The 23,468-nt window shown below is 49.8% G+C and overlaps 1 protein-coding gene across 2 annotated transcripts in view; it reads right to left on the minus strand.

Annotated features, from left to right (window-relative positions):
• Sufu (SUFU negative regulator of hedgehog signaling) overlaps nucleotides 1-23,468 on the minus strand; it is a 91,422-nt gene that overhangs the window by 29,865 nt on the left and 38,089 nt on the right. Inside the window, exons 4-8 of one of the 2 annotated variants that reach the window (XM_051199702.1) lie at nucleotides 7,361-7,503; nucleotides 6,627-6,712; nucleotides 6,335-6,407; nucleotides 3,973-4,126; nucleotides 2,025-2,136 (exon numbers count right to left, since the gene is read on the minus strand). In XM_051199702.1, the coding sequence (XP_051055659.1) occupies nucleotides 2,025-2,136; nucleotides 3,973-4,126; nucleotides 6,335-6,407; nucleotides 6,627-6,712; nucleotides 7,361-7,503 (568 nt within the window). Of the gene's footprint in view, nucleotides 1-2,024; nucleotides 2,137-3,972; nucleotides 4,130-6,334; nucleotides 6,408-6,626; nucleotides 6,713-7,360; nucleotides 7,504-23,468 lie in introns of both variants that reach the window. The other variant, XM_051199701.1, reaches the window with a different exon arrangement.

Below are 23,468 nucleotides of genomic sequence, written 5' to 3' on the forward strand. Positions count from 1 at the left end.
GACCATTGTCGAGCCCGAGACAACAGAGAGCGAGGCTCAGGAGAGCTGAGGGCATGTGGGGGAACGGTCTTAGTGGACCATTGCTCAACTGCTTGTTAACAAACTGGTAACCAGGACCGAGAACCTCGGGAGAGGTTCTGACCCCTGCAGACGCCAGACTTCAGCGCTCTGGGGACCTGGCTGGGCCCTGGAGCTGCAGGGAGGATGCACCTCTGGTCTGTTCTCACCCATCTCTTATGTCAGCTAATGGAGGGCGAAGAGTGGGGACAGAGGGGACCTCTCCCTGCAGCCCCGTGGCCTTACTGCCCAGCTGAGCGGTCTACAGGAACCGAGAGCCCGGTGTGTGCCTCTTGCAGTGTGTAGGGGCACAACAGTCAGACACAGAAACAAGAAAGGGAATGTGAATTCAGGCGTGTCTCAGGTCAGAGTGTAACAAGGGGTATTCCTGCAAGAGCTCTGTCAAATCTCTGGCCTTCTTTGAGAGGTGGGCGGGACATTTGGAAGGTGACTGTTTCCACATTCCTGACAAATTACTCAAGGCTACAAGCCCACTAGAACTTCAGGCCTGCCCCCCCCCCCCCCCCCCCGCCAGTGCCAGAGAAGCCCAGGGCAAGAAGCCACACTCAGGACCCAGGGAGGAGTATAGCCCTGGGTCAGGGCCTAGACTGCAGGTGGAAAGCTTCCAGATGCCCCATGGCACAGCTTGGCCATCTGCTACTGCCACAGCGAAACCCAAGTGACCCAAGAAAGCCACTCGCTTGCAGCAAAGGCCTCTCCATGCTGGTAGAGAGTTCAATCCTAGCTTCTGGACGGCGGGGCATGGAGCAGATCCAGGAGACCCCAAGGCGAGGACTCGAGAGGTAAGTCACAATGGATCAAAGTATGCCCAGAGTCAGACACCATAATCTGCTCCCAGGATGTATCCTCGGGGTTAAGCAGCCAGCCCCCTCCCCCAGTCCCTTGGGCAGTTTCCCATGCTAGGTGCCACCTAGGGTAAAATCTGATGCTCTCTCTCCAAGACACGTGGCCTACTTCAGATGATGATGCTCTCTCCTGCTGTGTGTTGTCACTCATCTTTCTGGGGACCATGAATCAGCAACTGGACCCTGACTCCAAAGCTGTGGTCATTGCCGACAAATTGTGTGCGCAGTCCAATTCCACATGCCACCAACAGTCCACTGTTTCATTCATGTTCCCCCAAAGGAAGGCCTGTGCACCCCAGCTGACCCCCCCAGGGCTTGAGGCTGCCACAAAACAAGCTACAGTGAAGACTTCTTAGAAGGCGGGCGGATCACCCTAGTCCTGCAGGGTTAACCCAGCTCTGTATTCACCTAAGGCCCAACAATGTCCTTGCGGGCAGGCAAGGTTCCTGCTGTCAGCGGTCAGCACCTAGGCATCCAGGCCAGAAGAGAAGGGTGCCCAGCTCAGGCCTTCTTCTCCGCTTGCCTCCTAACAGAGGAAGAGGTGGGCAGGAAGCAGGTCTGACCCCTGGGGTTGGCTGGTTTCTCCCAAGGACTCCAGGACGCCCAGACAGGCAGCAGAGGCCTTCTAAGGCCTTCCCCTCCCTTCTCTGGGCCCCAGGAAAGGCAGGCAGGAAGAAGGGCCTCAGCAGCAGGCATGCAGTACAGGGCTGGCCAGACGAGGTCCCTGGGGTTGCAGCTATCAGCCAGAGCCCAGGCTCCAGGAAGGAAGGAAGGGCAACTCTGACCGAGGGGGAGATAAGGAGGGACCGGCGGAGCACAATGGGCTCCCACAAGGCTGAGAGGCCCCTAGGCAGATTTGCCCTGACCTGGGCTCTCTTCTGTTCACACAGCCCATGTAAATATTTACTGCTGTTTATATATGATCTGCAGAGTGCCCTTTGAGGTCCTTTCCTACAATCCACAGGTCTTTGTGCCCTTAAACCCAGAGACCCTGGGTCCCTTCAGCTAGAGCCATGTGCATTGTTCTCTCTCGTGCAATCCCCAGGCATGACCCCTCAGGAAAAATACCACCCTCTAGTTCTAGCCCTGGAACACACTTACGGGGGCCGGTCATGGGTGAGGCCATTCTGTCGCTGAGGGTTGATTGGTGGAAGTACAGGTTTGCTGTTGATCTCGAGTCCTCGCCTCAGGGTCTCCCGGATCTGCTCTGTGTCTGCAATGATATAGCCCAAAGTTGCCTGGTGACCCTCTGGGCTCTCAGCAATCCTTCCTCCCAGCCTCTTCTAGAGCCTAGGACAGCAGTGTGCTGGTAAAATGCTGGGCATGGTGGTACACACCAGGACTCCTAGCTCTAGGTGGCTGAGAGAGGAGTTCGACAAGTTTGAGACTAGCCTGGGCTACACACAATAAGCGTCTACAACCCTTAAAAAAAAAAAAAAAAAGGACACACACACACACACACACACACACACACATATATATATATAATTTTTTTTTCTTATTTTACAAGATCGTACTTCCTAACACAGGAAGAAAAGAAAAGGAGGGCTGGGCTGGTATTGGGGGGGGGGGAGGGCTGGGCTGGTATTGGGGGGGGGAGGGCTGGGCTGGTATTGGGGGGGGGAGGGCTGGGCTGGTAGGGGGGGGAGGGCTGGGCTGGTATTTGGGGGGGGGAGGGCTGGGCTGGTATTGGGGGGGAAGATACCACCAACTCTGCTGTGTGATCTGCTGTTGTTAAACAAATTTATAAAAAGAAAAGCCAAAACAACAGTGCTGGGCATGGTGGTGCATGGCTAGACCCCCAGCACTAGGGAGTTTGAGGCAGGAAATTAGAAGCCAGCCTATGCCACAGAGAGAGAGAGAGGAGAGAGAGAGAGAGGAGAGAGAGGGAGGGGGGAGAGAGAGAGAGAGGAGAGAGAGGGAGAGAGAGAGAGGGAGGGGGGAGAGAGAGAGGGGGGAGAGAGAGGGAGAGAGAGAGAGAGAGAGAGCTTGCCTGAAAAATAAATGAACAATAAACAAAACAGCAATGATGATTGCAGCTGTGGACAAGATCGCCAACCTCTCCTAAGTTACCCTTTTGTCAAAAGCAGCTGTGTGTGAACCCTTTGACCCCTGCAGGAAAATCTTCTTATGCGCATTCTCACAGACCATGGAGTGGGGAGAAACAGCAGCTCCACGGCAGAATCTGTGCCCAGCTTTTACCCCCAGCACCAAAAAGAAAGGAAGAAAAAAGAAAGCCAGTGTGGTCCTTCTGGAAACCCAACACTGTGGAGGTTGGAAGCAGGAGGATCCAAGGTCATCCTTGGCTACACAGTAAGTTGGGGGCTAGCTCTGTCTCAAAAGCCAACAAGGCCAGCTTTTGGCTCAGGGCTGAAGGCATCTTAATCTTCAGTAAGCTTTACGAGACAGAAGAACCGAGAGAAGGAGCCGAGAGCCTCCCACATGCATGGATGCAAATGGCCGCTTTTCCTTTGGCATTAGCTAGGGACAGCTTTAGCAAAACCACAAGTGCTTTTGTAGCCAAAACCAGCATAGGGAGCAACAGGGCAGCCACATCCTCCTTGTCCAAGACCTTCCCTGGAGGGTAGGGACAGGGCACCCTGCCACAGCCTCAAACTACAGTGTAGGGTAGTGTGGGGGGCTCACACTCAGGCCACTCTCATTAAAAGCCCAGGCAGGCCCCAGGAGAGAGATCCACAGGCTTGGCTTGGCATGGCCATTAGGAGGGTCCAGGACCTGTGTCAGTTCTGTGGGTGGTGGACATCTGCTGTCTTGTCTTTAGGTGGACTGTGGACTTTCTCTATTAACTGTTCCATGGCTTCCACTCATGTGCATGGTCTCAGATCTCAAGGAGCAGGGAATACACATAGTTCCCACTGGTGTGTTCAAAGCACACACAGATAACATAACAGCTACAAATAGGCCAATAATGCTCATCTATATGCTCAACCCACTGGAAAAATTCATTTGTCAGAAAATAAACCAGAGTGGACCATTTGGTTAAAGATTTGTCTGGGGAGCCTAAAAGGCAAGGAGGGAAGGTCCCAACCTTTGCCAGAGAGCCGCCGGGGCTGTGTGCCGATGCAGATGCTCCGGCTGTCCTCATCATCCTCGGGAGGTCGGCTGAGGTCATCCCAGGCACACTTGGCACTGACACCGCTCAGGTTAGAACCATCTGTCTCAATGCCTTTGTCAACTCTCTCCTGCTTGAAAAGAACCAAAGAGTCAGAGTTCCTTCAGAGAACTGGTGATCGATCCGCAGTCACACCACCAGCCAGCCAGCCACTGTTCTAGTGTTAGCGGTGCAGACGCTGAGTGTGGATGGCTGCTGCAAGACCAGGGTTTCTTGCACAGTGGCTTCTGCCAGCCCCTGGACTCCTCTGGGGACCAGGATTAAGGGAAGCCAGGAGGGGTGAATGTGCTGGGGATGCTCGCTTCTCATCAACCCCCATTACCATGGCCTTTGTGCCTCTTTCAGTCCCTCCCGAGAGCCCTCAGAGCTCATGTGGCTCAGGCAAGAGCTACTTATCTCAGGAAAGGCCCAAGCCTTCTCTTCCTGATCTTCCAACAACGGCCATTGCCCCCCCCCCCCAGAGTTAGGACTTGGGAACCCATGCCTGCAGTTCCTCATTATAACTACTAGAGGGGGCCATCGCTCCAGAGCAGAAGTGCTCTCTGTATAGGTGCCAGCTAACTTTGGCAAAGGGCTCTGGATGGGGTCCTTTTCTACTTCCTAGGCTGAGAGGGGGGTCTGGAGGGCAGTGACTGTTGTTGTACACTTCCCCCAGAGGCCCTGCCTTTGTGTAGACACTGGCACTGCTAAGTCTAAACTTTCTCCAAACGGCCTCGAGGAAGAGCTGTGCTCAAAACAGCCCAGGTTTGCTGGTAAAACATAGTTCTGTGGTGCTGGGCTCTGGATCAAAGGTCATCTGGAAGGCTCTAGCAGCCCTGTCCATAAACAGCCACGTAGATCAAGTAAACCTCCTGTGACTATGCACCTCAAAAACAAAACAAACAAAGAAAAAAAAAAAAAGCTCAAACTTGACCTGTGCCAGCCTGTCCCTCTCCAGGGCTCCAAGACAAGAGCATTGCTCTTACGCCTTGGCCATAGGTGGCCTCCACCCTATAAGTCACCCTTTCTTCTCTCTTCCGGTGCTGCCCTCAGCCTGGGTGAGGCTGGAAGCAGGCAGGACACAACTCTAGGTGCTCGAGGCATGGGCAAGAGTGGGCATGCCCTTATCTTCCGGTTTTTCTTGCCAGTGGCTGCCCTGTTCATAGGTGCCAGAAGGGCACAGGTAAATAGTATTGATGCATGGAGCCGCCAGGGAAACAAGCTACATTTTCTCCCACAGGTAATGACCATAGGGTGCTATGGATTCTGCTGGCTGGGGTCTCAGAGAGCCTCACGCAGCACTTGGCACTCATGACAGGGGCCAAGCAAGGGCCCACAGTGCCCCATGCTGGACCCCAGTGTGGCTGCTGAACATGGGCCTAGGGATGGAGCCATCATGGCTTCTGGCTCTTACATAAGCAGAAGCTACACAGACAGTGAGTTCAAAGTAGAGATAACAAAAGATCCTGGCAGCAGTATGAGCATTGCAGGGTTAAAGGAGAGTGGAGGAGCCTCATCTGTGAATGGAGAGGACGTGTGTCCAAGAACTCACAGGTCAGCAGCAACCGACTGGCAGGGCTACGGGCTACGTCTCTCTTCGCCTGTCCCCCACTGTACGACTTGAAGTGCCTAGTCACTGTGAGGCCCATAGAAGCACGGGAAGTTCAGAGGTGGCCGTGGCCTGCCTCTGGTGGCACGGTGAGCAGGGAGAGCCAGACACAAGGCAGACGTGTGGTCTGCTGCTTCTGCCCCTGCACAGCATGCAAGAACTGCAGCAATGCTCTGTGGCTTCCAAACTCCAGCCGAGTGCCAAATGAGCATCTCGAGTTCTCAAGCACCAAAGGCGACAGCGACGCCGTCCAGGCAGCCACAGTGGGGCTGAAGACCCCACTGTCACTATGACAGGGTCGTTGGATCACTCAGCACCCACCCTGCAACGGGGCCGTGCTGCAGTCCGGCACAGGCAGGCTGGCTCCCTGGAAACGTGTGCTGGGGGGGGGGGGAGATACCGGGCAAGCAAGCTGCATCCCTTCATTACCTTCCTTTGGCGGTGGTAGTCTAATTTTGATATGTAATTTACATACACGAAAATCCATTCTTTTTAAATGCAGAGAGACATATGTCAGGCTTGCTTTTCTGGGCTGAAATCTGTTTTCTTATATGGGGAATTCAGGGGACACGCTTCAGACCATGCCATATTTCTACTGGCTCATGCACAAAGCTCCTCCATTTTCTCGGGATGGAAGCCAGTGGTATCTGGAAGAGTGTGCTAGCAAGGTTTTCCTCACTCAAGACATACTTGCAGGTGTGGATCGATCTCAAAGATGGTCTCTCCCCTCCGCATGTCAGTTATCAGCCAGGGACCACCAGCACTGTGGACAAGGAGAGACAGAGGTAACTGAGGGCCTGGACTGATCATTACTCAACAGCTTTTCTTATCTGCTGTCCCACCCAGAACACACGGGGCACTGTTAGTGGCCAGGGACCATAGTGCCCCAAACAGCAAAGCAAAGGGCCCTATAGGAGGGCTGTAGGGAGGGCACCCACCCTCAAGGGGCCCAGGCCTTCACCGTACAGGGACACATACTCACACGGGGACAGTTCTCAGCAATTCCAGGATGCCCTGCCCATTCCACTGCTGGGCCGAGTGTAGCTCCTCAGTGCAGACACCGACAATCTGTGGCCAAGGACAAGACGCCATTGTGTTTTAATGGCCACCCCTCCTAGATGTCTAGCTACCCAGACTCTCTCAGGGGCATCTCAAGGAGGGGCACACAGGCAGTTTGTGTCTCTAGGCTGGTGTTCCCAGAGTGTGGTGGCTCCCTTAGGAGGCGCTACCTGGCTGGGAGGTCCCTGAGTCCACAGACAGGCACCAAGGCCTGACCAGGTATCCAGTGGCACAGAGCCTAGCTCTTGGTTACAGAAGGAATGAAGCGCAGCTTGAGCCACGGCACGGCAGGTCCTCCCTCAGGCCAGGTATTTGGAGGCAGGGGTGGCCAGGCAGCTGTTCCTACAATAGCTACATCTGTGTAAATCTCTAGGATACCCGTTCACCTAGCCCTCATTAGAGCTGCAACCAAGCATGGGCAGCAGCTGGGGAGATTTACACCCACTGGGGAAATAGGTTAAACCTGGAGCTGGCTTTCTGCTGGGATGTCCCTCTGGCCCCTGCCATTGCAGAGGGCGGAATCAGACCATCTGAATCTAGACAGGCCATGGCAGGGAAGAGACGAGCAAGAGCAGCCTCCTGCCCGGTCACTGCCCCTCTCCACGTTCCTCTGTCTTAGACTCTCCCCACAAGGACGAAGCCTCTCACGGCACTCACCTGGAGGAAGGTGACCACCCCAAACGGGGTCTGCACGGGTTGCATCTGGGGGTCCTCTGTCAGCAGCATGTGCTGAATTCTGGACTCACTGTTATCCAAAGGGCTGTGCCAAGACACGTGGTCCCCGCTACAGAAGGTGTTCTCTGTGGAGACAGGAGATCCTCAGCATTTGGGTCCAGACCTGGAATCTGCCCCGAGACTCAGAAGCCCAGGTTGGGAAGCCATGCAGCCCTCCTAGAATAGCCTGATGAGCCCATTCCCAGTACAAGCAAAGAATTGCAGCTACTCCCAAAACACCAAATGGTCTTGGATGACCTGATGTGTTTGCCTTCACTGGAAAAGGACATGCTACTGGTGTGCATGCTCACTTGGCCCAGGAAGGCCTAAGACTTCTAGCATCCACTATGCTTCTCTGGTACCCTTACACACAGGGAAGGAGATGATCAAGTAGGCCAAGAATGAGGTGCTTTCCACTGGGGCCACCGGGAAGCAGGGAAGCTGGAATTCTTGGAATAAATCCCTGGGATTTCTGTGCTGGAAATCAGTGCAGAAAGGGAACACTCAATCTCACTGAGCCTTGGGGATCTGCTACCAGTTTCCCACAGGCAGACTTGGGGATTTCTGAGGAACACTGGAGACTTTGGGTAAATGGAGGTCAGGACAGTGCCTTGCACAGTACAGCAGACTGTATTGCTGAGGGGTGGCTACCTCTGTGGGGACACAGTGACCCCAGACTCAGACCCATGCTTCACAAAGGCATGTTATTAAAAAAAAAAAAATTGCCAGGAGTAATGGCACATGCATGCGACCGTAGCGCTCAGGAGGTTACAGCACAAGGGTAAGTTAAAGCCAGCCTGGGCTACCTGCCAATACTGTGTACACACACACACACACACACACAAACCCCCAACAGAACATGCTTCTGGTAGCAAAGCCACAGGGGAGCACTCCCATGTAGCTCTGAGCCTCGGTCCCAATCCTGTCTTGAGTACTCAGAGTGTGTGCATTTACTAGTCCGTGTGCACCTACAGGGTCCCAGGCTGGCCTCAAACTCCCCAGGGAGCCAAGGATGACCTTAAACTTCTGAACCTCCTGTGTTCACCTCCAAATGTTGGATTACAGACCTGCGCCACCAATGCTGGATTACAGACCTGCGCCACTGCCTGTATGTATGTCTGTGTTTCACTTAGCTGTGTGGCACCTGAGGAGGTCGGAAGAGGGCATCAGATCCCCGGGAGCTGGAGTTTTAGATGTCTATGAGCTGACTTGTGTGCTGGGAATCCAACCTGTGTCCTCTGGAGAGAGAACCCAGGGCTTTGGGCATGCAGTCTACCAAATGAGCTACATCCCCAGCTTCCCCTCATGTTTTTCCTTTGAACATAGATGGGAGTTCACAATTTTCCACGTTTCACTCATTTACATATCTTAGAGCTCATTTCACATCTGCTTGTGGAGAGCCTCCTTTGCTAAATGTCTGTGTCATATGGCAAAGCAGAACACATCACACATGCCATGCACACCTGCACACAGCCTAAGCCTGGAAGCTTCTGCCCTTGATTGTCTTGTCTTGATCTGAACTGTCATTCCTTCTGGTGTCACCCAACCATCTTTCCCAGCCGGACATGGGCACAGGGGGTTGTCCACACTTCAACAGTGTTCATTCAGGAGGGGAAGGGAGGACTGTTTCTCCAGGAGACCCAAGCAGAAAGGTGGGAGAGGCGGGTTAGTGAGGAACGCTCCAGTTTCTGGACCCCTGAACCCCTCTCCCCTTTCACAGCTATGATCAGCTTGCTGGAAGTAAGAGACAGCCTGAGAGACTGAACCAATTATTAAAAAACGCTCGCCAGACACCCCGCCCACAATCTAGACCCTACTGACAGGAGACACGTTGAGAATTTATGATTTTTTTCATAAGCCTTCCCAAAAACGGAAAAAGAAACACTTCTCAATTCATTAGATGTTGCCAATACCATCCTGAAATCAGTATCAGACAACAGATTTAAGAAAATGGAAAAAGGAAACCATAGACCAATATCACATATACATACAGAAAAAAAGAAAAATCAACAAACTACTAACAGGTTGAATCCAGCAACATATACAAGAGGTTATATACAATGACCAAGTGGGATTCATCCCAGAAATTATAGCTTGATTTAATTTAAAAATCAATATGAGATGGCTGAGGTTGGAGTTCAGTTAACGGAGTGTTTGCCTTGCATACATAAAGCCCTGGGATTGATCCCCAGCATCAGCCAGGTGTGGTGTTAGACCCCTGTAATACAGCACAAGGAAGTAGAAGTTAAAAACATCAGACATTCGGGAGGTGAGATGGCTCAGTGCATAAAAGGCTTGTGTGGTGAGCCCGAATGCCCGGGTTCAGTCTCTGGAACCCATAGCAGAGAACCCACAGCTGCCCTGAAAACTGTTCTCTGACCTACACGTATGTGCCATGGCACATGCATGCTCACACTCAAACACACAGGTACCTCATTATATACACAATAATAAAACTGAAAGAAAAAGAAGAATCAGGGTCACAGTGAATTTAATGTAAGCCTGGGCAGCGGTTCCTGTCTATGGGAATAAAGATTAAGAAACAGAAAGGGGCTGGGCATTGGTGGCACACACCTTTAATCCCAGCACTTGGAAGGCAGAGGGAGGAGGATCTCTGTGAGTTCGAGGACAGCCTGATCTACTGAAGCTAGTTCCAGGACAGGTTCTAAAGCAATACAGAGAAACCCTGTCTCGAAAGACAAAAAACAAACAAACAAAAAAGAAACAGAAAGGGACAACACAGCACTGCTGTCTCTGAGACAGGAAAAATGTCACAAAACCCAATACCTTTTATGATTAAACAAAACAAACACTGCAAGCAGGAATAGATGGGTTGCTCTCATTCTGACAAGGGACATCTAAAAAACCGGCAGCTGACATTGCACTCGATGGTAAACGATGACTCATTTCCCTCTTCGATTAGGAGCAAGATAGATATCCACTCTCACCCCTTGTACTCATCACTGCTGTAGAGGTCCCCGTAGGAGACTTGGACACAAAAGCAATAAACACATCCAGACTGGAAAAGCGGTAAACTGCCTCTGTTCATAGATGACGTGGGCTTGTACATGGAACATCTTAGGGATACACTAAAAAACTACTGCACTACCACATGTATAAGGGTTGCAGGGTGCAATGTGCAAAAATCATTATTTCTAGATACTAGGAATAAACAAACAAAATGAAATTAATAAAAACAATTTCTTTACAATACGAGAATACATTACTTGGAATACATTTAACAAGAGAATTAGAGATGTGTATGCTGAAAATTTAATAACATTGTTGAAAGAAGCCGCAGAAAACCCCCACGGATGCAAAGCCATGCACTCAGAAGACAGCGTTGTTGGGAGAGCAGTACTCCCCAAACTGTCTACGGACAATGCAGTCTCTCTAAGAATGTCAGTGTGTCTGTGAGAGGCACAAACATCCTGAAATTCATGTACAAAGGCAAAAGGTCAAGAACAGCCAAAGTCAAACCTTGACACAAACAAGAGGAAGAGTCAGGTGAGTGTGGTCACACACGCCCCTTGCAGAAACCCAAACAGGATGACTGAGCGCTTGAGGCCAGCCTGAGCTACATAAGAAAACTGTCTCAAAACCCAAGGCTTAGCTGGGTGTGTGGTAGTGCACACCTTTAGTCCCAGAATTTGGGAAACAGACATGTGAGTTCAAGGCTAGCCTGGTCAACATTGTGGAAAAGTAGTAAAACCCCATCTAAAATAAATAAAATAGACGCGTCAATTATGCTAATAGAAAAAACCAAGGACTGGGATATACCTCAAAGAGAGCATCTGGGTGCTGAGAGATGATGGCTCAGCAGTTAGAGCACTTGTTGCTCTTGTAGAGGACGGGGGTTTGGTTCCCAGCACCACATGGTGGCTCACAACCGTTAGTAACTAGTTCTAGGGGACCCAAAGCACCAAGTAGGCACACAGCACACACAGACAGACACACAAGCAAACTGTCATACACATAAAGTAAACTGAGAGAGAGAATTTTCCAAGTATGAACAAGGCTCTGCGCTCAACTCCTGGAACTGAAAATAAATAAAATAATAAACAAAGAAAAGGAAAAAAGAACAAAGCTGAAGGACTCAATAGCTCCCATTTTATTGTCTGTCTGTCTGTCTTGACAAATTAAAAAAAAATGCGTTGAGGGGACTTACTACACACTATGCCAGTGCTCTACTAGAGCTCTACTAGAACTCAGCCCAACCCTCCCAAAGGTAAGCTTGCTCTAAAGCCAATGAGGGCGGTGCTCAATTCAACACAACTGAGAGGACAGAAATAAAACCGCACACTTACGGCTCTTATTTTTGACAACAGCGCCAAGACAACTCAAGGCACGTAGGGAGGGAGCCTTTCATTCGGCAAACGGTGCTGGAACAGTGGGCCATCCAAATTCAAAGGACTCAGATTGGTTCTCTTCCTCACACCATAAACAAAGATTGACTCAAAATGGATCACAGACCTAACTATGATAGTTAAAACTTCAAAAACAGACGGAAACAAAGTGTCAGATTAGGCAATGGTTTCCTGGATGGAATACCAAAAGAATAAGTAAGCAACAATGGATAGACAGATTGAACTTCTTCAAAATTAAATCTGTTCCGTGCTGTAGACATCACCATCAAGAAAGAAAAAAAGAAATGCAAATCAAATCCGCACCCACTTTATAGCCATTAGAATGGTAATTATAAACAATAACAAAGCAAATGGAGAAAATGACAAGTATTGGTGACTGATGTGGAAAATTAGAGCCCTTGTACCTTGCTGGTGGAGATGTCAGACAGCACAGCTGCGGTGGGAACAGTGTGGCAGGTCTTCAAAAACTAAAAGACACAATTACCATATGATCCAGCAATTCCAATTTGGGGTCCAAACTCCAAAGACTGGAAAGCGAGGACTTGAACAGATTGTGTGCCAATGTTCACAGCAGCGTTGCCCACAATAGGAAATGTGGAAGCCATCCAAATGCCCACCAATACGCTAATGGACTAACAAAACCAGTAATTGGCATAAAATGAAATATTGTTTAGTCTTACAAAGACATTGTAACCCATGCTACAACATGGGTGAACCTTGAAGACATTACATTGAGTGAAGACAAAAATGGCTCGTGATTTCGTGCATATGAGGGACTACCCCAAGCAGCCATGTTAACAGAGCCTGAGTGGAACCGCAACAGAGGGGTTGGTTTGCTGGTAAAAAGTTCAATTTGGGGAGTGAGGAAAAGACTCAAGATGAATGGTGGAAATGGCTGGACAGCACTGCGAATAGGCGTAAACCACGCAAGTATTTTAAAATAGAAATTGTAATGTTATCTATATTTAAACACAATAAAAAAAAAGACAATCCAAAGAATGGAAAAATATTGCCAAGCCAAAAACTTGATAAGAAGTCATAAAATATAATATAAAGCATAAAATATAAAATATAAATATAAAATATAAAATATAAAGCATGTTGTGTCCAGAGTATGTAAAGAGTTCTTACAACTCAATAAGAGACAAATAATTCAATTAAATTTGAGCAAAAGAGCTGAATAAATATTTTTTCAGAGAAGAAACACAGTCAATTAGCACATAAAAGGAGGCTCAATATAGTCAAAGCCAAGGAGACACCATTGCTTTGTGAACCATAAAACAAAACAAAACAAAACAACAACAACAACAAAAAATCAAAACCAACCAAACAAAAAACTGTTGAAAGAATGTGGACAAATCAGGGCTGGGGCGATGGCTCAAAATGCTTGCTTTAGAAGCATGAAGACTTGAGTTCAATCACACACAATCCAGGGGAAAAGCTGGGTGTGGCGGCTAGTGCCTGTAGTCCCAGCACAGGGGAGCCAGGGGAGCTGCAGACAGGGGGATCCTAGTGCTGCAGACAGACAGGGGGAATCCCAGTGCTGCAGACAGACAGAGGGGATCCTAGTGCTGCAGACAGACAGAGGGGATCCTAGTGCTGCAGACAGACAGAGGGGATCCTAGTGCTGCAGACAGACAGGGGGAATCCCAGTGCTGCAGACAGACAGAGGGGATCCTAGTGCTGCAGACAGACAGGGGGAATCCTAGTGCTGCAGACAGACAGAGGGGATCCTAGTGCTGCAGACAGACAGGGGGATCCTAGTGCTGCAGACAGACAGGGGGAATCCCAGTGCTGCAGACAGACAGGGGAATCCCAGTGCTGCAGACAGACAGAGGGATCCTAGTGCTGCAGACAGACAGAGGGGATCCTAGGGCTGCAGACAGACAGGGGGATCCTAGGGCTGCAGACAGACAGAGGGAATCCTAGGGCTGCAGACAGACAGGGGAATCCCAGTGCTGCAGACAGACAGGGGGATCCTAGTGCTGCAGACAGACAGGGGAATCCCAGTGCTGCAGACAGACAGAGGGAGATCCTAGGGCTGCAGACAGACAGAGAGATCCTAGGGCTGCAGACAGACAGGGGGATCCTAGGGCTGCAGACAGACAGGGGGATCCTAGGGCTGCAGACAGACAGGGGGATCCTAGGGCTGCAGACAGACAGGAGGATCCTAGGGCTGCAGACAGACAGGAGGATCCTAGGGCTGCAGACAGACAGAGGGAGATCCTAGGGCTGCAGACAGACAGGAGGATCCTAGGGCTGCAGACAGACAGGGGGATCCTAGGGCTGCAGACAGACAGGGGAATCCTAGGGCTGCAGACAGACAGGGGGATCCTAGGGCTGCAGACAGACAGAGGGAGATCCTAGGGCTGCAGACAGACAGGAGGATCCTAGGGCTTGCTGGCCACCCAAGTTGAGCTATAAGCTCTAGGTTTTTTGACAGACTCTGTCTCAAAAAACAAAGAAAGCTAGAGAGATGGCTCAGGGGCTGAGAGCATTTGCTGTTCTGAGGACGCAGGTTCAGTTCCCAGCACCGAGACTAGAAAACCTGAGGACCTCAGTTTGATCCCCAGGACCCACATGTTCCCAGGAAAGAGCTAATTCCTGTAGTGGCCCTCCAACTTCCCTGTGCACCATGGCACACGCCCATGTGCACACACACAGAGTCGTGAGAACACATACACACACACTCAACGAATGCAGTTTTTAAAAAATACACTAAGTAAAAAAAAGCTAGTCACAGCTGGGTGGTGGCGCATGCTGTTAGTCCCAGCACATGGGAAGCAGGGGCAGGTGGATCTCTGTGAGTTCAAAGCCAGCCTGATCTACACAGAGAGTTCCGGGATAGGCTCCAAAGCTACAGAGAAGCCCTGTCTCAGAAAAAAAAAAAAAACAACAACAACAACAAAAAAACAACAAACAAAAAACCAGCCACAGAAATCATGCACCTGGTCACTGCTATCGAGCACGTGAATGGTAGGAGCGCCTGGAAGAAGGGGGGGGGGGGGTGAGCAGTCAAAGGGCGGGGTGTGTGTTTCTCTGGGAGGTGTTGAAAATATTCCAGGTTCACTGAAGTCATGGTTTCCGACTGAGAGTTATATGTTACGTGGATCATTAAAAGCTATTATGAAAAAGATGCGGAAGAAGTGTGGTGATGTCTGGCTTGTACAAATAAAGCCTGTCTGAAGATCAGAGAATGGAGCTTGCCACTAGCTAATCAGAGGTCTGGAGGTCTGTACAGATAGACAGGAAATGAGGTAGCTGGGCGGAAACAGGATATAAACAGGGACAAACAGGAAATCATGCTCTTGTCTGCTGAGACTCAAGGAGGTAAGGTGTGGTGCTGGCTTGCTCTTTCTGATCTCTCAGTATTTTCCTCTACATCGGACTGTGTGGTTTTTTAAAATTACTTAAACCAATTAAGAACTCCATTTACAAAGACGATGAGGAGGAGGAGGTGCTGAGGATGCCGAGTGAGGCACAGGAGAGAAAAACCAAGCCTCTTGTGAGGCCTCCTGGCCCAGCGTCCAGTCTGGCAGAATCAGGCTCAGACTGATGGGATGCGCACGCAGCATGGTATAGGTCCACAGTTGAGACTGCCAGTCACGTGACACATTAGCGAGGACACACAGTTCCCAATGCTCACTAGCAGGAGCTGTCTTCTCCTAACCTGTGCCCCTGCACCGTTATTGACCTATACTTCCCCAGGACTCTAACATAATGTTTTCTTTCAAGACAGGGTTTCTCTGTGTAATGTTGGCTGTGCTGGAACTCACTCTGTAGACCATGCTGGCCTCAAACTCACAGAGATCCACCTGCCTCTGCTTCCCAAGTGCTGGGATTAAAGGCGTGCGACACCACAGCCTGGCAATGCTAACATACTTTTTACCCAAACTTTTTTCTTTGCTTTTATTTGACATGTCTGCCTGCATGCAACAAGCGCTTGTAGTGCCTTAGGAAAGGAGATGCTGGAAACCCTGGAACTGAGTTGTAGACAGTTGTGAGTGTCGTATTGATGCAGGGAAACAAACCCAGGTCCTTCGGCCCCAGCAGAAGTTCCATGACAGCTGAGCTAGCTCTCCAGCCCCTAAGCAAACCTAACTCCACTCAAACTTACTTTCTCCTTCCACGCTGGGACTGGAACTCGGGACTCACACATTAGGCATGCACTCCACTACCAACATTCTCATCTCAACGAATCCATTCAAACAAAATAAAAACAGCCCACTCTTATCATCACACTCAATGAGGAGAAGGTGGAGATCAATGGTACTTACCACCTCACAACTTCAAAACAATACAGGGAAAGCAAACTCATTAGGTTCTAGCTGACACTGTTGCCAGATTATTGAAAAATGGAAATGAACAGGGTTTACAATGTTGTACAAGGATTAAGAAGTCAAAAGACAAAATATAAGACAAAACCAACAGGACTTATTATATTATATTATATTATATTATATTATATTATATTATATTATATTATATTTCTGTTACTAGATGTTCCACCCAGCCACCAACTAAAACCTACTGGCTGTCTCTAAGGGCAGACCCTTGCACACTGGTAAACTCTGGAGTTTGGAGGCCTCTGCCCTTTACTAGTTGTAACCTTGGGCAAAGTGCCCAATCACAGTGGTTAAGTTTGTTTCCTGGTAGTACTCTGTGCTAATATTTCTGTGCTGGAATACCACAGCTACTCCCTGCCAATGTGTACTTGCCAGAAAACAGGGCAGCCACTGAGCCTGTAATAATAGCAAGAGGCCAGTAGGTGGCACCATTGCCCCTGATTTATAAAACAGATGGTCAGACCCTGCGGGTTTGTCCTGCTCTGCTGTCTAGTCTGAACCACCACAAACCAGGCAAGGATTATACTGGACACAGGGAGATAAGTTCAGAGCTATGACCTTTTATTTCCCATTATTGAGACTGATTTAAAAACAAATGATTGCAAACCCAGACTGTATAAATAAGAATGATCAAATAGTATTATGTTCAGGCGTAATTGGAGAAGGGGCTTAACTTAGGAAGTAATGAAGAGACCCCAAGGCAAAGTTTCAGTTGTGGCTCTAGGGTCAACACACTCCACCTGAGCACGTGTGTGGTCAAGCCCGCAGAAGGAATGCTGAATTCAGAGTTGCCAAGCAGAAAGGCTAAATTTGCAATGAATGTTTAGAGAACTCGACACACTAACAGAACTTTCCAGGGAAGGCAGGGTCTGCAGTGACCAAGGAACGGTCTTTCTTAACAATGAAAGGGCCTTGGTCACAGTTTTCAAGCTATGGACAAAGCCACAAAGGGCTCATTCTTGAGTCCAGCCTGGTCTTTATGCCCTGGACGCTTTGCCCTATTCTGTGCGGAAGTCCCCCAGGTCTCAGCACGAGGCCTCAGAGCCAGCCCCAGGAAGCACTGGCCCTTCAGAGGGGTTTTCAAATGCTAATAAAGCCTTGGTCAGAGGCCCAGCCATCCAGCCAGGGGTTAGAGGGGCTCATTCCCTCTCTGATTCTCCAAGTCTCCTCACCAAGAGAAATTGGAAATCCCTGGGGGTCTGTAAAAGGCCAGGCCTACTGGGGGGCTGGGGGGTGGCTTTCCATCGCTTCCTTCCTGTGAACCCTCAGGATACACGAAAGACCACCAGAGACCAGTCCTCCCTCCTGAATGCTGTGCAGAGAGCCTGAAGAAAGCTAGTCACAGCCTGTGCCATCCCACTTTGAAGGGTCCCATGAATCCACACAGCACATTCCTCAGTAACAACTCCTTAAGGCAAAACGTCTTAAAACTGTGTGTGTTTATGTGCATGTATGTTTGTGTCATGTATGACTTCTGTATGTGTGTTCATGTATGTATATGCATAGGTCTATGTGTGTGTGTGTGTGTATACGTACATATATGTATGTATTTGTGTGTGTGTGTTTGTGAATGCTCACAAGCCTAGTGCTGAATGGGTGTGGAAATGTTCATGGGTGCTTCAAATTGACCCTCTCCCCTCTCTACCTCCCCAGAGTCCAGCTTTAGTCACAGTGGTCTAAAGCCTAGCTGGCCTGGATATAATAAATTAGCAAAATATAAAGAAATGGGTTGCAGGAAAGGGTATTGTTTGAAAAATAATTAGCCCTGCCTCTGAAATACTGAAAAAAATGAATACATTCTCCAAGGGTTTATAGTTCATCCCAACCCTGGAGCATGATGGGTGGGCTGCCTGCATTCTATGTAAGAGCATGGTTCCACTGGTCTACACAGAACAGTAAGGCCCCGACCCCAGCAGTAAGGTGCTCACAGAGCTGAGAGGAAACTGTTCCTTCCGGGGTTTGTGTGGCCAAAGCAAATGGACCTTTCTCCCAGTACTATTCTGAGACGCAAGGATGACCATGAGCTTCCCAGGGGTAAAGCAGGAAAATGGTAGAGGAAACAACGAGCCTGATGAAGCTACACGGTAGGGACAGAAACAACTCCCCCAGGTTGTTATGTGACCTCCATGTGTGCTGTGCAGGTCACACTGTACTCAACACCACCCCACTCACACACACACACACACACACACACACACACACTCATACCACATACATACACACACACACCACACACACATATACACACACCACAAAGACACTCATAACACACACACACACACACACACACACACACACACACACACACACGGCTGAACTGTGGCAGGCATTAAGTCTGCAGGTGCTTTACAGGAGAAGAGAATGATTGGGAGGAGACCCATGACGGACTGAAGACTCAAGCCTGGTGAACTTGAAGTCAAGCTGCTCTTGGCACAGCAGCCATAGTCTCTCAAGAAAGGGTCTCAACATTGTTCTCTCGTTTGTTCCTACAGTGCTGTGCTGGGAACCAAACCGGAGCCTTGGGAGCACCAGGCCAGCATTATCCAGAGCTGCCCTCCCAGCTCACCCAGATCACAGTGGCCTTGTGTCCCCTCTGAAGACACTACTGAGTGACACACTCCATCTATGACAGAGCCAGGGGGAAACCAAAGCACAAGGAGCATCTGGAAACTGCCAGCTCCCTCCTTCCATGGCCCAAGCAGCTGCTGCGGCTATTGGGGACAGCTCAATGGAGCCAGATCCAGAGAAGGTCTCCTTTGAAACTGGAAGAGAGCTCCCCACATGAGCTGCAGTCCACCTAGGGGCAGACATACAGGTTGGGACAAGAATCACGACTCCCCAGGCCTGGCTGAGTCAGTGAAGGAATTAAGTTCAAAGCCAATCCTCTTGGCTCTGCCTGACTGGGTCCCCTGAGTATTCCCACTGCATCTCTCCATAAGCCCATCCCAATTTGGATGGCTCAGGCAGGGATATCTAAGCCACACTGGGAGAGAAATGGACCGCACACACCTAACGAAGCTTTGGGAGATCACAGACTGTCTGTGCAGCTCCTCACACACCCATGCAATGTTCCCCTCCTAACCCAGCACTAATCCTGAAGGTACTACATGTGGCTCAGTGTCCTAAGACCCCTCCTGCAGCCCGCCTCCACCGCCACCAGCAGCTCTCACCCATCAAGGAAGGCAGCAGACTCCTCTGGTCTTGCTGAGGAAAATCAGCCTAACCCTTCCCTCAAGGGGATCAAATACAGCTGTGAGTGAGTACTTCAGCAGGAGCCTGCACACCTCTGCTGCAAAATCAAAGTATGTTCTGGGTAATTAATCCTCCTTCCTAACCCTGACCTCCCTGCGGAGAGAGGAGGTGTGACCCTCAGGACCTTGATGCTTCAGCTGTGCAAACTGGCACCCTGCCTTTCTACCCATGCACACACAGCAGCCCTACTTCCAAACAGACTACCAGAGAAGGGCCAGGGTAGGGCCATCCTTTAAGAAATAAGAACAATGCTGGGCGGTGGTAGCGCATGCCTTTAATCCCAGCACTCAGGAGGCAGAGGCAGGTGGATCTCTGTGGGTTCGATGCCAGCCTGGTCTACCGAGTGAGTTCCTGGGCAGCCAGGACTGTTACACAGAGAAAACAAAGCAAAACACACACACACACACACACACACACACACACACAAAAGGCAAAAAAGAAATGAGAACAAGACAAGCAAACAAGCTGCACAGATTTGCTGTATTCATGGTCAGTGGGCTTTTGTGAGCTGTTGCAGGTGGGAGCCAGTTATAAAGTTCTTCCCTGCTCAAGTGGTAGAAGAATTTCCTCTCCCAACCCCACTTCTGAAAATTCTGAAGCATGAAAAGTTCATCTTAGTGTGGTTCCCAACTAGTCCTGCCCGATATTAATTTGGCTAAATGTGATTGCAAGACTCCGAGTGGAGAAAGAATATGCATATCAGGAGATCAAGAAGGGTGGAGATGTGCAAGCCTGTAACCCAGCACTCAGGAGCCAGACACAGCAGCACTGGAAATTCCGAGACCCCTTTTCAAGAACAAAAGAAAAGAAAAGCAAAAAGAAGCATACAGGGTATTCCTTCTAGGTTTTGCCTAAGAGGTGGAAAAGATTAGAAATCTAACCAAGGGAGATACACCTAGGAATTATTTTAAACACCTTCCACTTGATCAGTCAGGACATGGTGGTGCACACCTTTAGTCCAGGCACTTGAAAGGCAGAGACAGGTGGGTCTTTTGAGTTGGAGGCCAGCCTGCTCTACATAATGAGTTCCGGTCCGGCCAAAGTTACACAGTAAAGACCCTGTCCCCAAAACCAAAACCAAAACAAAACAAAGAAAACAACCAAAACAAAACAAAACCCCCTCTCTCCAGGTTCCTTTCTCTGGCTCAAAGCCACAGTTACAGAAAGAGAATCGACTATACAGAAAATCCCTTTCATAGTCAAGGAAGCTAAGTACGCTGAATTTATGTGTCATAGCAAGAGAGGCTGTGCCAGGCAGGACACCTCAGTTTCCCGCTGCTGAAAGAGCCCACAGGTTCCCCTAGACACAGGAAGATCATGAACTCAGGTACACCCTGGGCTACACAGAGAGCTTCAGGCACGTCCTGGGCTATACAGAGAGCTTCAGGCACATCCTGGGCTACACAGATAGCTTCAGGCACATCCTGGGCTACACAGAGAGCTTCAGGTACACCCTGGGCTACACAGATAGCTTCAGGCACATCCTGGGCTACACAGAGAGCTTCAGGTACACCCTGGGCTACACAGATAGCTTCAGGCACATCCTGGGCTACACAGAGAGCTTCAGATCAGCCTTGGCTGCAGAATAAAGTAAGGTAAATAAAAATCATCTAAGTGGCCACATCAGGCAAGTCCATACACAGCTTGCTGACCACACAGGACACTGACCAGACTTTACCAGGACAGTGTCTAAGACGGTGAATCCACTTACTGCCTCCCGAAGCCTACCCACATTAGGACACGTTTCCAGGCCCTGACGAGGAGCTCGCAGTCTTCTAGTTAAATTCAATAATGGGGGCGGGGAGGAGGGGGAAGTACAAAGGAAAAGGCAAAGCCTTGCCACTCGGCAAGCCGGCAAACATTTTTAAGCACCTGGTGCGGGTCAGAGCCCCACACTCTGCCAGCCCTTCCTGTAAGTGGGAGGGGCTTCCAGTGTCATTCTTCACTCACTGCCCACTGCACAGCTCAGGGGAGCGTGTCCGTCTGGCCCCCTCTCATTGACTAGGATGTATGCTATGGAGAGGAGCCGCTGGGTCAGAGAGGGCACACAAGTATGGGTAAATCCAGGTACCTGTAGATTCCCTCCACTCGCAGACGAAGGAAAGAGGAAGGCTAAGCAATGCTCAGTGACCTGACAGTGGGAAGAGGAGGTAAGATTTCCAGTGATAATATTTTGGTGCTTTGGCCAAACTCCTTGCCAGGGCCAAGGTGGGAAGCACGGCTTGCTGAAATCCAGTCTGCAGCTTCAGAGAACTTTCTTAATGTTGGGATGGAGCCAGCTTTGAAGCCCTAAGACTTGGCAGGCTCCTGTGACTTCTGTGGATTTTAAAGGTGACACAGCATCTCCTTGGCGCCTGGGCTTCTGGCAGGTGGGGTAGAGCAGCAATCCTGGACAGCAACGCCAAGAATTGTGTGTTCCTGGGTATAGGCACCAAACTATGGAGCGTGCAGACCACGTAACCTGACAGCCCACTTTAGGAAGTTTGTCCTCAGCTACAGGGTCATGGCTGCAAGTTGTATACACATGTTCCTTGCACACCATTTAAGTTTGGCTGGGTGGTGAATGACCTGAAAGCTCATCAAGACAGGCGTCTGCCAAGCCATTTCCACGCAAGGGAACACTATATACTGTCTGTCACAAACATTGCTACTGAGCTGTATTCACTCAGCTCCAAAGACTTCAGGCTGGCCATTGTGGCGCAGCTGTAATCCCAGCCCTTGGGAGACTGAGGAAGGGGGATTGCTATGAGTTTGAGGCCAGCCTGGGCTCCATAATGACTTTTAGGTCGGACTCAGCTCTGTCTAAAAATAAAAACCATCAACAATTTCCAAGACGCCACTGCACGTAGAAAGTTTGCTACCACATGCAGTACTTAATAAAACTATCCAGTTAGCTTCTGTACAAAGACATGATCAGAGGACAACCACCAAATCAAGGGTGATGCTTCAGGTGAGTGCTAACCGACTTTCCTTTCTTATCCTTTTCAGTTAGTTACTCTACAGTCACACAGGCTTTTCAGAAGATCCCAAGCACAGACAGACGAACAGCAACAACGAAACACAGCAGTGGTCCCACTGCTCAGCTGTGTCCACTCTTTTTAAACACTTACTGATGTATTTGTGCGTGTCCTGTGTGCATGCGCGCGTGCGTGTGTGTGTGTGTGTGTGTGTGTGTGTGCGAGCACGGTGGCAGTCAGTTGTGGGAAGTGGTCCTCTCCTCGGGGTCCTGAGCGTCTAACTCAGGTTTGGGACCAGCACTTTTCCCGTTCTGCCAGCTGTACTTCCGTATGAGGGTAAGTAATCAAATTCCCATTTCTTTTTGCCTTTTCTGGGCTGGGATGGAGTTCAGGCTTTGATATCATATTTTCTTTCTTTGTTGGGGGGTGGGTGGGAGGTTTTGAGACAGGGTTGCTCTGTGTAGGCCTACCTCTCCTGGAACTCGCTTTGTAGACAAGGTTGGCCTCAAACTTACAGGGATCTGCCTGCCTCTGCCTCCATCAAGCCAGTATTTTCTTTTTTAAAGGCAAAAATGTAACTCTACCCATTGCTCTATTCCTTTTTTCATGTAGCCAGTATCAGCTGGATATTTTAGCTAAAAGAATGACCAAGTTATGTTTGGGAAATGAAAATGTTCCAGCTAAGACAGACATGAACAAGAGTGTGATCTGAAGGACAAAGGCTTCAGAGCTCTCAGGATGGGAGGACCCAGATGCAGCCACATGGAGGCTGACAGCATCCTGTTCTCCTCAAGCATCAAATCCACACAAGGTATGCTTGGAGATAGATGGCCCCGGTGCTGTCATGGGGCTCCTGTCACCAGGCAGACCCCCTCTCCCACACCCCACCCCCACAGCTGAGTCCAGCTGGTCTCATAGTGTTGCCCAGGCTGGCTTTGGATTCCTGGCCCAAGTGATCCTACTCTCTTGGCTGCATGAGTAGCTGGGACAGCATGTGTACCACCATCTCTCTGGAAGGGCACCAAAGCGCCTTCTTTGCTTCCTCTCTGGTCGAGCTTCCTGTGATGAGTCAGAAATGCTACTGGAAACTCATCAGAACTCTGGAGGACCAGGCTCATACCTGCCCCTG

The sequence above is a fragment of the Phodopus roborovskii genome, unplaced genomic scaffold, assembly GCF_943737965.1.
Source record: "Phodopus roborovskii unplaced genomic scaffold, PHOROB, whole genome shotgun sequence".
NCBI lineage: Eukaryota > Metazoa > Chordata > Mammalia > Rodentia > Cricetidae > Phodopus > Phodopus roborovskii.